We start from the raw sequence: 13,065 nt of genomic DNA, 5'->3' as shown, positions 1-13,065 counted from the left end.
AGGTTTCATTGAGAACCTACTCTCATCTGTGATCACAAGACTTCCCTCATCCCAGTTTTGATCATACAGTTACAGTAAAGAAACAGTTTTCATAGTGATGAATACTTACTTCAATATTAACAGCAGTTAATACTAACTAAATAGATAGCAGCTGTTCTAGCTTCTTCCTTGACCCTCCATAATACTTCATTACTCTCACCTTCCCTGCCATTTCCTCTTTCCAATGCACATAGCCCAGGCAGCTGCCACTCTGTTGTACCTGCCCTAATGCCCCGTTTATTCTTGCTAATTAAATCAACAGGTATAGCTCTTGTCCTTTCCTACTGTGAGGGTTGCCAAGACAGGAAAGAAAAGCCAGCTCTCCGTCTCTGGCTGTTCACTGTTCCTTTTGCTCTGAGGACTCTGAACTCCTTCAGGGATCACTGGAAACAAAGTGAGTCAACACTTAATTACAGAAGGTACTATCACCACCTCAATAAAACTAGGAACTTTTGACTTAAAATAGTCCATTCAGTCTCTAATAGCAGTAAGATTTTGAATCTCTAGAACCTTATTACAGTCAGTAACAGTGGTCATTGATAGTACTCTTAATTGCCAATTAAAAAAAATATGCAAAAGAAACATATTCAGAAGAGTTCAGTTATATTTTGGAATTTAAATATCTCAAGTTCTAATCAACTTTTATTAAAACAGCCTACATAGCACACAACCCAGCAAAAGATTTCATGCTGTGTATATTAATGCTCTCCATTTGTTATTTTAAACAATTCAATAACATCATTACAAGAAGCAAACACAGATTTCCAAAGTCTCTTAAACCCAAACATGGCAAAACACTCAGTATCTTACTCACAATAAGAAACAATTCTGAGTACATGTGGCTTAGCTGAACTTGTTTTGCACAAAGTTCTACTACGTATCTTAGTGGTCATTCTGCCCCATACACTGATGTAAAAAGAAACCTCTTTATTACCAAGGGCTGCATCTTGCAATTTTCACTCCTAAATAAAATCATAGAATAATCTGGGTTGGAAGGGACCGCCAAAGGTCATCTAGTCCAACTCCCCTGTATATCTGCATCCTTTACAGCATTCCCAAAGGTACTGTACTTATCGCATCACTTTCTTTCCTGTAAACCAGTATCACCCAATTTATGCATTGAAAAAGGCCTACAAGGATCATCTATGCTCTCAGTCTGTCCATCCTCAAGCACGAGATACTTCAGAGCTTTGTAGTTTCCTTTTTACTTTAATGGAAACACTTTTCCAGATCTACAATGACCTTCCTAGTTCTATTTCCTGTAAACAGCGCTAGGTTGAAGTTCCTACTTGTTACTGTTAAGGAACTTCACACTTGAGTTAGTCTCGTAAGACCCCCTCATCTCTTCCAACTGCACATTTGCCTGTAGCAGCTGACCTAGAAATAAGAGATGCACTGAGGGGGGTAGCTGTTCATTATGTTTTAAACACTTGCATACAGAGGCAATGTCTGTATGCACAACGACCTGAAAGCAAGAACACAATTACTGCTGTTTTTTGATATGCTGGCTGTACAAGTACTCTGGAAACCAGGAATGTGACAAAAAATTGCAAGTACTCTACCATGTTTAGCCCAAGGTAAAGCTCCTCTTCAGAGAAACAGTCATCTCTATATGTAGTCTCTTTCCACAGAAATCGTGCAGTAAGCAACTTTGGAAAATGCTTTGTTTGCACTGTATCAGTACAGAGGGCTTACCCATAACACACGTTTTAAAACCTTAATTGAAAGCAATTGTACTTCTTACCATGGATTACAGTTCTACAAACACAAAAGATTCTGCCAGGAATAATACAAAAATAAGCTGTAACAACAAATCCCTTTATACAGGTACCAAAAGTATTCACAGGAGGACGTTCTACCAATTTTTGAATTACTAATTTTCAATCAATTTAATTATAGCTCCTACATTTCATAGGTGTACACTTGAATCTTCAACTGACATTTAGCCAGTTGCCTTTACCACAAAAGAAAAAAAAATAACCAGTCATGACTAAATGAGTCCCAGCTATCAGCATACTACACCACTGAATCTTCCTGTTTCACTTCAGAGCAAATATCATGAATAAAGGAGTGATTTCTTAAACACTGACTCGAAAGGGAGAGATTAGGTTAATTCGGCTTTACATTCAGCTGTAATAATCCAGATTTTTGTTCTATTTTATTTTCTAACGGATAAGAGAAAAAGAGATTGTTTGTTTGGAACTTTAATGCTGTTTGAGGAAATAAATAACGGAGATTTTTCAATTAGGTTTGTTTTGTTAAGTTCAGCTAGATCACAGGAAGGCAATAACACCTTTGTAGTAGTTCCAAATCAAGCACCACTGGTTTTACAATAATGAAATGCACAGCAATTAAAAAAAAAACAACTTTTTTTCCCTCAGTAGAGTGTAAAAAGAAAAGAAAACAAGCCAGAAAATGACAGTAGCACAACAAATTAATACTTCTCAAGTCAAGGACTTCAATGAAAGTTTTAGCTTTTTAAATTTTTTTTCTACTGTATGCCTGTAATTGCAAAACTAAGGGAATACTGTATCAATAACAGTACCTCAGTGTAATTCAATCGCGAACAAGGCACATTATTATTTCTTTTGCATATTAGCAATATGCCAATATCCATAATACCACAGAGTTTCATCTATACCAAAGCATAACACCTACCTTCAATTCATACTGACAGAAAAATTCAGTAAATCATAGTGGGACACAGAAAATAAGATGCAATAAGCTCAAACTTACACATAATTACTTTGGAAAACAAAGCTGATATCCTCCTGCTCACATCTGCTCAGCTTTGGTTTACTACATACAATAAACAAGATTTAACACAACTGTAGTTGTTTTGAATACATCTGAAAAAATTCAAACTGGGGCCAAACTAATCAAACTAAGAAGAAAAATAACTTTGTATTTCCATTAAATAGTACATGTGTATCTTTTAAAATTAGTAATTTCCCTCAGATTGTTTAAGATTGCTTCCTTCTTCAGTCTCATAACATGTGATGTACAAAGGACCACTTTCAGATCAGAATAAAAGAAATTTTCCACTGTGTTAACAGCCTGGGGAAGGAGAAAGTACAGCAGGATAATGTTCCTTCTACTTACAATACCACAACAATTACTTTTCTTTCATCGTTACTGTATACATCCATGCTTCAGGTCATTCACCAACTATTAAATCCAGCTGGACTCAGTGTGAACTTCAGAATGTCCTTCCTATCTTAAAAACAATTCCAACGCACAAAAAAGCAAATATGCTCCCCATAAAGAGCCTCAACCTCCAGATGTTTTCATGTATGCATAACTTCACTAAATGTAGCTCCACTGAAGCAGAAAGAATTACTGATTGTAGCAAAACTAAGCAGAATTGCAGGAGTATGGAGGACAAGCATCTTTGGACAGGTGAACAGGAAATAAGAGAGGACACCTCTGTGTCCTAAAACACAGCACAGAAGAGCAGCCTACTGGCTTTGCAAGTGCATTTAATTCTGAGATTCCTATACTTTCAAGTACAATCAGATATAATGAAAACAGTGTACTAACAAAAGATGTTTGTTTTTATAATCCTTCTACACAGTATTATCACATTATCAGTGGTCTACAGAGCCTCTGTATTAATCCAAAGAAAGAAAAATAAATAGGAATTGTAAGAACACTCAGGTACTATAAACACATTTGTGGTGTGGAACTAGTATTTCCTAACAGGTACTTACAGATATTTTAACGATTCTAACATGTAACAACAGTGCTGTAATAAATACATCTGTACACCATAAGTTGTGAACTTTATACAGAACAAAGAAACATTGACTGAAAGCTCTAAGTTCTCCAATAGTTCACTTTATAACTTGATACAGACAAAACACAGTCATTGCAAAACAGAAAATACGCTTCCAAATTCAGGCAGTAACCAGGATTTTGTGAACTGCAACTGTTACATTCTTTATTAAATGGAAAATCCTACTCCTTCCTTTTTCTAGGAAGCAGGGATAGAAAACAACATCAGTTAAAAAATATTGGGGATATCACTACAGTCTACAATATCCTGTAAAAACAGAGGAGGCTGACCTGTCTGTGAACATTGCGCTCTAAGCTCCTGCCAAAAAGGCTCTAGTAAGTGCTATCCTTTTCTGAGTGTTAGGCGTTCAACACAGCAGGTAAATATGGAGAAGTTTTTTCTCCATTTCTTATGGGGTTTAGCCTATGAAGCAGGTAACTGCACAATATAGCACCATAATACATAAAGTTTTTTTTTAAAGTCTCTGAAACAGCTAGTAGTTATTGTTAGCATAACATTGCACATTATTACATGTTGCAGTATGTCTAGAGTAAGTCAGACATACCAGTTTAAAGAAAAAAAAAAAAAAACACAACAAAACAACCCAGACATTTATTTAATCTTTGTGGTTATTAGAAAAGCTACGATACCTGTAAAAATTAGAAAATTGATAGGTATCAGAGCGTCTAAATGATTGCTTCCAATTAAACTTGCGCATTGGTTACACTGCCATCCTCCAAGCACAGTACCAGGCACATTTAGTGTAACACTCATCACCTGAGCAATAATGGCTGAATTGTAATATTTGTGAGAAATTGCTTAAATAAAGGTTAATTAAAGATAACTCACCACCATCCCTCTCTCTAACTCTGTGAGCATGGACACTTTTTGCCTTACTGTGCCCTGTGTTGTCACCGTACTTGTTTTCAGGGCTATCAGAGCGCCGCAACATTTTATTCGGTGGTGAAGGATCTGTGGTGTCTCGCATCTTGTCATGACGGTGATCACCACCACCGGGGTGACTCTTGGATGAGTACTTAAGAGCCTGTAACAGATCACACGAGAACAAGCATTTATATTAGGTATGAAGTTACAGAACTGATGTTAAAATGTTATTTCTAAATTTTAGATCTCTTTCCAAAACACTTTGCAAAGTTAATTAACTTTCATTTCCCATTTAAACAATCAGCAATAGTCTTTCTAATTTTCACTACCTACATTAAAGCAACAAGTTCTGTAATTAGAACTCAAACCATTTTCTCCCTCTATCACATCCAACATAGCACTTGCTGTTAAGATAAGACTACTTTATCTTTTCACTGATGGACTACACACTTTCAGCAGTAAATGAGCCGCAGTACTTCTGCACTTTTGGGAGAAGCACAAGTCTCCACTTGGTATGAAGAATATATGCAGAAAGTTACACTGAATCAGTGTAAACTGTGAATATGGCCTCCTTTCTGTAGCCAAGGCCACTCAGTTTCACCACTACCTTCAACTTCTGTAGTGTTTTTCAGTACTACCAATCCTGTGGCAGATGTAGTTAAAAGCCCTAGAATTCTAGGGGCCCAAAACACATAATGTGAGGATTCATTTTGAAGTATTTACCAAAAACTACATGTTCTGCCTCACTTTGACCTGCTTTATTTTGCAGTGGCAAGTGTTTACATCTACATGAACAGTCACTGACAGCTGTCTTGGACTGTTGTCGTGGTTGAGACGGACAAATGACAGACTGTCAGATTACACCTCACAGTCATACAAATACACAGACATGTAATAAAACAATTCTATTCTGTGCTCCAAGGAGAGCAATATCACAATATAAGCCATTCCCCAGATTCACATCCCAGGAACTGGGTTTTTTTTCAGTAGACACAGCAGAGGAATACAGTATCCAACCTTACAGAAATTGAAGTTATTGTCAGCAGATTAAGGGTTTGATGGTTTCTGAACGTGCCTAGCAGCTGGCAACTGCAGAAATTAAGACTTACTGGCAACCCCAGCTATCCAGGGTCTAAAACCATGCTCTGCTCAGGTTACAGTCCACAGCAGCAGTTTTGGGGAGAAGAAAGGACTTGGGGAGGGGAGTGGGATAAGAACAAAATGCCTTTTGTTTTTAAAAGGAAAACACTCACCTCCCCCTGGATCTCCACTCCTCTGCAAGCGACCCCGGGTCGCTCTCCCGCCCGTCGCACCGTTCCCTCCCCAACTCCTAGGCCCAAGCCCTCCCAGGGTCGCACTAGGCCTCTCCTCCTGGCCCCGGCCCCGCAGGCCTCAACAGAGCACCGGAGCCCCGTTCCCGCCGCGCGCGGCCGCTGCCGCCCCCACCTCCGCCCCCTCCCGGGCTCGAAACGGCGCCGAGGGACGGGACCGAGGCGTCTGTTGCACCGCGGCCTGCGGCGGCGGCCGAAGCCTCCGCTGGAGTAGCTCCCCCCCCCTTCTCCTCCCCTGCTCCTCCTCCTGGGCCTAGCGGCCGGCGCTCAAGGTACCTGGTAGGGCTGCGAGTCCCCCCTGCGGTCGTGACAGCTAAAGAGAAAGCGAGAGAGAGAGAGAGACGTTAGCGAACAACCGTTACCGGCCGCCGGGGAAGGGGGCCCAAACATGGCGGAGGGGAGGGGGAGACCCCGCGGGGCCACGGGCCAGAGGAGGAGGAGGAAGGGATTTACCCATCACTGAGTCTCTGCTGTTTCCTCGCATACATTACCATCAATGCCCGGCCTGTGTGTGTGAGTGTGAGGGGACCAGGAGGGGACGGCCGCGGCCGGGCCACAGGCGCCGAGGGGGGAGGAGGGGGAGGCAGCGCTCCGCCTCGCCGCCGACCGGGGGCAGGGAGGGGGGAAGGGAGGGAGGGGGCGGCTCAGGCAGCTCGGCTGGGAGCAGCGCTCACGGGCCCATCTCCTCTGCGCACAGCGAGGGGGGAGACGCCAGCAACTCGGCCCCGCGCGCGCTGAGACACTCCGGGAGCACGGACGTCGCCACCGCTCCTGCTGCTGCCGCCGCGGCCGCCTCCTCCCCCCGCTGCGCCCGCCGCCACCGCCGCTCCTCCAACTACATCCGGGAAACTCGGGCGACGCCGCGCTCGGTTAACGTCGGCTCTTTTCGGCTCTTTCCGACATGCTCCGTCCCCTCTGTCCCCTTTGCTCTCGGGCGACTCTGCCTTCGGGAAACATCGGCAACCTTCGCCGAGCCCAACGCCCTTCAATCTCTCCCTTCGGCAAACATCGGCTCGTTCCGTAACGCTGCTCCCCTCCCTCCTCCTCCTATCAGCCAGCCCGCCTCGTCGTCCTCTCCTGAACACTACCTGTCTTCGGAAAACATCGGTTATTTCCGTAGAGCTGTTTTCACGCTCCCTTCAGGGTGGCGCCGCGTTCGGAAACGCTCGGGTATTTCCGTGACCCCTCACCCAGCGGCTTCGAGGCGCCGCAGGCCGGAGCAGCCGTTGGCCGGGCGTGCCTGGCTGATTGGCCAAGGGGAGCCCCCGCCGCCCGGGGGTCCTCGCTTCGCTTCCCTTCCCTTCGCTTCGCTGCCGAGCAGGAGCAGGGCCGTGACTGGGCAGCTGGCTTCCTCGGTGGGAGCCGATAGGGCGGGAACGCCAGGCAGGTGGGGGCAAGAGGGAGAATTGCGAGAGAAGCGGCGGGGCGGGGGGAGCGGAGGGGCGCCCGGCTGCGAGATAGGAAAGGGAAGGTCTCCTCTTACCTCCCCCCTCCTCCCCTTCCGCCCAGGGTCTTGATGCATAAGCAGGAGCCATTTTGTGTACGGCTCGTCTTCTGCGAGGAAGTGCTCGGCGGTGAAGAGGTGGTTAAAATGTCCAAGGGTAGGCGGCGAGCGCGGGCCAGGCCCTGCCGCCCGGCCTTGTGGCGGCGCCGGTTTCTCCCCACCCGCCGTGGCGGGGCTGTGCTCCCGGCCCCCGAGGCACCGCCGCCGGGCTGCCCCAGCCCCGGCCGCTGAGGGAGCGAGACGCTGGCGGCAGAACGGCCTGGGCGCGGTGAAACCGCCGCCGGAGGGGTGGAGGTTTGAGTGGGGGGCGGCGGTGAGGGGCGCTAACGGCCGCCCCCGACGAGCGAGCGGCTCGTTTCGCGGCTTGGCACACGCGTGGAAGTGTTGCCTCGGTGGCTGTGAGTAGCCAACAGTGCCAGGTGGGTTTGTTTCAGGTGGCCCCGGGCTCGCTGAGTGAAGTGGGTGGCTGACGCTCGATTTGCCAGGAAGAAGGTCCCGTCCATCAGGGGCTGGTTGGATGCTGCTGGTGGTGACCGCTGAGTCTTCTCTGAGAAAAGGGCCGCTTGGTGATTTCTGACCAAACTCTCGAAGTCTGAGGTACAAAGCATCACCTAGTCAAAACGGTATTAAGATGTTATAAAATATAGTCTAAGTATTTTGATACCATAGTTGAGCATTGGAATGAGGATATCATAGGAGAGACCGTTTTTCAGTCAACGTACAGTGTTGATGCTGAATTGTGTCCTGCCCCCTTCTTGAAAAGGGAAGAGATATGGTACAACTCAGAACTAGCATGTTAACCTTAAACCAGAGCATCTTTCCTCGTGGCTCGGCTCTGCCTGTGCTAGTGTAGCATTGTTCATGGTGACTCTGTTACAGAATTTTTCTTTCTGTTTTTTACTGTGTTTTTTTGTTGTTTTTGTTTGCTTGTTTGTTTTTGTTTTTTTTTTTCTTAGAGTGCAGAAGGCTGCTGCTGAGAGGGGACTTCAGGGAGCAGTGGCAGGGCTGAGGGACAGGAGCGGAGGATGACTCAGCAGGGAGCTGTTCTTCAGGGTTACAATAATGAACTTGTGAAGTGCATTGAAGACTTGTGTATTCAAAAAGAAGAGCTAAACAGACAAATCCAGCAAGCGGAAGAGGAAAAAAATAAACTCCAGCATGAAATCCAAGTCCTGAAAGATCAACTGGACTGCGTCTGTGAAAACCTGGCCCAAAAGGTAGCTTCACGGAATGAGCTTGATAAAATTCTTGCTGAAACTGAAGCTGCTTACATGAAAATTTTGGATAGTTCTAGAACTTTACTTAATGTCCTGAAGAAGGAAGTGGGAAGCTTAAAGCATACGCCAGAACTGAAAACCAATGTAACATGAAACGGTCAAATGTTTGGACTCCACAGTGCTAAAATTCCACTAGGTGAGAAATGTGGTTAGCCACAGAACCTTACAACAACAGTATAAGCAGAGAGGGATTTTCTTCCAACCTTTCTGTGTGTTCTATTATTATTTTTTTAATGCACTAGAAAATAGATGAAATAAAGTTGATGTTTTGCTGTTAAAAATAGTATTTGCAACGTAGGTTTGTAGTGTTTAATTAAGTAATTGAGGCAGATGTGAGATGCTCAATTTTAACATGGTGATGCTTCAAGGCTATTCTGAAGACGGGAAAAAATGTTTTACTGGTTGGCTTCAGATGGCTACAGGTGAATTCCTGTTTGATTGAAAAATAGTGGATGCAAGTAGATCAGATACTACTTCTTTTCACTTCACAAATGCTTAGGCTTTACTGCGAAGGACCCAGTAGAAACAAACCATTTAGGTTACTCAAGGAGTTTGGAGTTCTGTCTGATGCATGCGCAAAGACGGCCCCTGTTTACAATCATCTCTTGCTTATCTGGTATAATGGAGGGGTAAGGTGAGAAAACATAACTAATGCAGCGCACGGAGGCTTTAGCTGTAGGACTGTGTGGTTCTTCTGGAGCTATACTCAAAAGCCTGTTTAGAAAGGAGGCGCACTATAGCAAAAGATGGGTTTTGGTACCAGTGCCTGCCTGGTGTGCATAGCACAGCTCTGCAGGCAGGTACACCATGTATACTCAGACCAACTAATCCATTTATGGATAAGGAAAAGATGACTGTACTTGAATAGTGTCTGGACATCCTGAAAAAGGCCACCAGGGTTCAATCAAAACTACTAAGAGTTAAATACAAGGACAAATAAGATAATCTTAACTAAAAGCCAGTAATAAAATTTCTGGAAACCTCATTTTAGTGCACTTTAGCTCTATACTGGTCTACTAAATAATTGTAATAGGCATGTAAAGGATAGTGAACAACTTGGAATGGTGAGAAATAAGTACAAATGAAAGATGGAAGAAGAAAATGAGATTAGAAGTAGCTTGCAGCTGTAAGGCATTCTTACAGATGAGGTTATAACAGAACCTGGTTTAGAGGTCAGAGAGGAGCTAACAGCATGGCAGAAATCTCAAATTAATTCTGTGTGCTATTTCTAGTAGTTACTAAACCTCTGTGGGTGTGTGTGCACATACACATGCATTTTGTACTGCTCATTCATATGTTATAGCAATAACTTTATTTTTGAGTTGTATCTTGTAGTCAAATCTTCCTTCTGTACCAATTAACTAAATAGAAAGATGTGCAATTCTAGTCTCCTTACTTGGATAATTGTGTGTCTCTCAGGTGCAAGTATAAAGGTTATGTAGATGTGAATAGTTTTAGTAATAGTTTTTCACCAACATGAAGCAAATTTTATGTTATTCTGATTGCCATGCTACATCAGGGATTAGTGTAACTGAGCTAATTAACAGTTTACTTGTATAGCATTTCCACTGCCTTCCCTCGAGTAATGCTGAGGTGATAAAACTGGATAATCTCAGGGGTACTGCTGTTGTTGTAATACTGCAGCATTCAGGACAGCCTTGTTTATATTGAAGTGCAACAAAAAATGTTGCTATTTTTTAGTAGCAAAAAAGTGATTTGACTGAATGTTTCTTGGCATTCTCTCTTCTCCTAGTCTGTAGTAGCAACTAATTTACATCAAAATAGGAAGACTCAGGAAAACTAAGACTAAGGAGTAAGGACTTTAGAGTTGGGTATGTAAACTGCTGCTGCTTATTAACTGGAAGGGAACTTGAACTTGTCTATGTGGGGAAAAAGTCATAGAAAGGTCATTATAGATAACATTACAGTTAATTTCTTATATTATCAGTCTCAAACAATTACAGGTTTGTTTGCCTTAGAATACTCACAAATAACACCTCTTTTTGCTCTACTTAGGCAGCTAACACTAAACAAGCTTTAAGAAGCCTTCTAAGTCTTTAAAGAAGGCTACTTCATGACCGTAGCTATCACAGTGTCAAAACTAAAATACAGGAGGTTTTTGATTTTTTTATGTTGCTAAACTAAGGGAAAATGTAACTCACTAGTATTTACATACACTGGAGCCTCCCAAGTTTTTATTTGAAAGTTGACATGTTAGCATTTAATTCATTTAATTGATCACAATCTGTAAAATTTCTGTTTAAGTTCAGATTCATGAACTGAGAGCAATAATATATCTCTAGGGCTTGGCTATTTGTAAAATAACTCCCAGTTGTGGCAGTTATTGTGAGGTAAGTGCACATGCAAAGTTGTTACTCAAAAATAACCCTTATATTATGTGTTGACCCAAATGAACTTACCATATCCTTTTATTGAAGTGGTAAGCCATTTTCACTGCTTTTTCAGGTAGTATAAATCTTGACATAAATAACTTTTTTTTTTAACAGCATCAGTTTGTTTAGAATAGAAGATATGCAAACTAAATTAACACACAGTATTGCTAGAACAGAAATGATAATTTGCAGCTTACAGCAGCTCTGTAGGGCTAGCCTGCAATGGAAAGTTTGCCTGAAATAAAACAGGTTATAAACTTAAAGCATCATACTTATTCCTGACTTTTTTTTTTTAATATTGATTTGTATATGACTCTGGATTAGATCCAGTAATTTACTTGAGTGCGTAAAATACAGGAGCCTTAATGACAAAAGTTCAGGTTACCAAATAGTCGTGCCTAATGTAAAGTGCTATGTTGGGTGTCTTGTAGCTTATTTGGTACGTGAGGAGATGGAGTTTTTGAAACTCCTATTCTTGATTAAAACCTCCAGTGAAATGCATCTAGAGCACTGCTCTGATTTCCTGAATTTATGTAGTAGCACCTCCACCTGGTTTCCAAATAACAGCACATAACTGGAGGAGGGATGATTCCCAGCTCTTGTAGTGATACTTCTTAAGTGTACCCAGCACATAAAACTCTAGTGATCAAGATGTTTTTCAAAACATTTCAGTGTTGACTCCTGCCAAGTAAACTAAGTTTATTATGTATGGTTTGGTGGTTGCCGAAGAAACTACTTGTGGGTGCTATGTGGAAAGTAATTTTCTGTGTGGAGATGATTATAGGAACCTCTAGGTGGAATCCCATGTGCAAGTGATCACGATCTGTAACTGTCTCTGTGGAGATGTTTACCCTTCTGTTCAGGCACCTCCCCACACAGTTTCTGCTAATCTCTTGGTGAATGCAAGGGATTTGTTTTGTTAGACTAGGAAGACCAGGCATCTTCAGGCACCTGAGGAACCATCCATTCAAACGACGAAGCAAGCTATAATCTAAACCCAGATGGCTGGGTCTTGGATTCCAGTTTCAGAATTAAGTATCTCAATTCTGACTAGCTTTTGCGGTATAAGTGTGTTTCACTGAATGGATTAAGCTAAATTGGAACAAGGTACTCTTAATTCTGGAACAATAACATTTGGAAGATTGTTAGCAAGAGGATCAAATATCTACAGTTAACTTCGCGTAGATGAGTCTTGTATGGAAGACCAATATCTATTACTCCTTAGATGATTTTACTTCCTAGGAGAAATTTGAGTGATAAGATGTAGCTCATGGCAGTTGCTGAAATCCTTAACTTGGAGCTTGTGGCAGTTGCTGAAATTAACTTTGTTTAGATCCTGGGCTCTTGGTCTTTTATGTAAGAAGTAGTTATACAATTATTTCTTCCTTTTCAGGAGTGAGTGAAGAAATATCAATAGATGCTTTAATGTTGATTTGTTTCTGTTTTGTTGGGTGGGGAGTTTGTTTTTAATAGATGGACGGATGGATAGACAAGCTTTCCTAAAATCAGACTGCTCACTTAGCTTTCTTTTTAATGTATGTGTGTGGTTTTAAGTATCGGTATAAATATCTTCTTTTTTTCTGTATTGGGGGAAGGCCAGATCAGCCTTTGCTTTAGTTTGTGCATCGATTGCTTTGTCTGTATTTGTTGTGTTACTGGGAGGGAAGTCAGAAACAGAGGCTGCTTCTCAGGTGACTGTTCTATGCCTTTTTTTACCTCAGTTGGTTTTCAGATGAAGTTTCATTCAATCTCTAGCTGTATAAACAAGATGTATGCAGGCGACACAATTTACTTGCATGTTAGCTGTTAAGAAAACACGGTGGAGAGGTCCAGGCTTGTGGAAAAGGGAGCTCTATGATTA

The 13,065-nt window shown here is 42.5% G+C and overlaps 2 protein-coding genes across 10 annotated transcripts in view; one reads left to right on the top strand and one right to left on the bottom strand.

Moving 5' to 3' along the window:
* The window catches only part of WAC (WW domain containing adaptor with coiled-coil), a 59,836-nt gene extending 52,605 nt beyond the window's left edge, over window positions 1-7,231 (bottom strand). Inside the window, exons 1-3 of one of the 2 annotated variants that reach the window (XM_065829975.2) lie at window positions 7,119-7,231; window positions 6,307-6,343; window positions 4,664-4,859 (exon numbers count right to left, since the gene is read on the bottom strand). In XM_065829975.2, the coding sequence (XP_065686047.1) occupies window positions 4,664-4,859; window positions 6,307-6,343; window positions 7,119-7,135 (250 nt within the window). In that variant the 5' untranslated portion in view covers window positions 7,136-7,231. Of the gene's footprint in view, window positions 1-4,663; window positions 4,860-6,306; window positions 6,344-6,483; window positions 7,014-7,118 lie in introns of those variants that run through there. The other variant, XM_065829974.2, reaches the window with a different exon arrangement.
* SSNA1 (SS nuclear autoantigen 1) lies at window positions 6,450-11,471 on the top strand. Of its 8 annotated transcripts, none has more exons than XM_065829982.2 (3): window positions 6,450-6,543; window positions 7,969-8,131; window positions 8,491-11,471. In XM_065829982.2, the coding sequence occupies exon 3, from the start codon at window positions 8,560-8,562 to the stop codon at window positions 8,902-8,904; it is 345 nt and encodes a 114-aa protein (XP_065686054.1). In that variant the 5' UTR covers window positions 6,450-6,543; window positions 7,969-8,131; window positions 8,491-8,559; the 3' UTR covers window positions 8,905-11,471. The 8 variants fall into 8 exon arrangements, with proteins under 8 accessions (XP_065686054.1, XP_071661370.1, XP_065686055.1 ...); XM_071805269.1 differs by lacking the exon at window positions 6,450-6,543 and adding an exon at window positions 7,220-7,243; XM_071805268.1 differs by lacking the exon at window positions 6,450-6,543 and adding an exon at window positions 7,254-7,417 and having other exon boundaries at window positions 7,969-8,157.
* Window positions 11,472-13,065: the final 1,594 nt, after the last annotated feature.

Source organism: Patagioenas fasciata, chromosome 2 (genome assembly GCF_037038585.1).
Source record: "Patagioenas fasciata isolate bPatFas1 chromosome 2, bPatFas1.hap1, whole genome shotgun sequence".
Taxonomy (NCBI): Eukaryota; Metazoa; Chordata; class Aves; order Columbiformes; family Columbidae; genus Patagioenas; species Patagioenas fasciata.
Note: the sequence above shows the minus strand (reverse complement) of the source record. Positions and strands in the feature narration are given on the sequence as shown.

Coding starts and splice junctions, on each gene's coding strand:
- SSNA1 (XM_065829982.2), top strand. CDS start 8,560: ATGACTCAGCAGGGAGCTGTTCTTCAGGGTTACAATAATGAACTTGTG.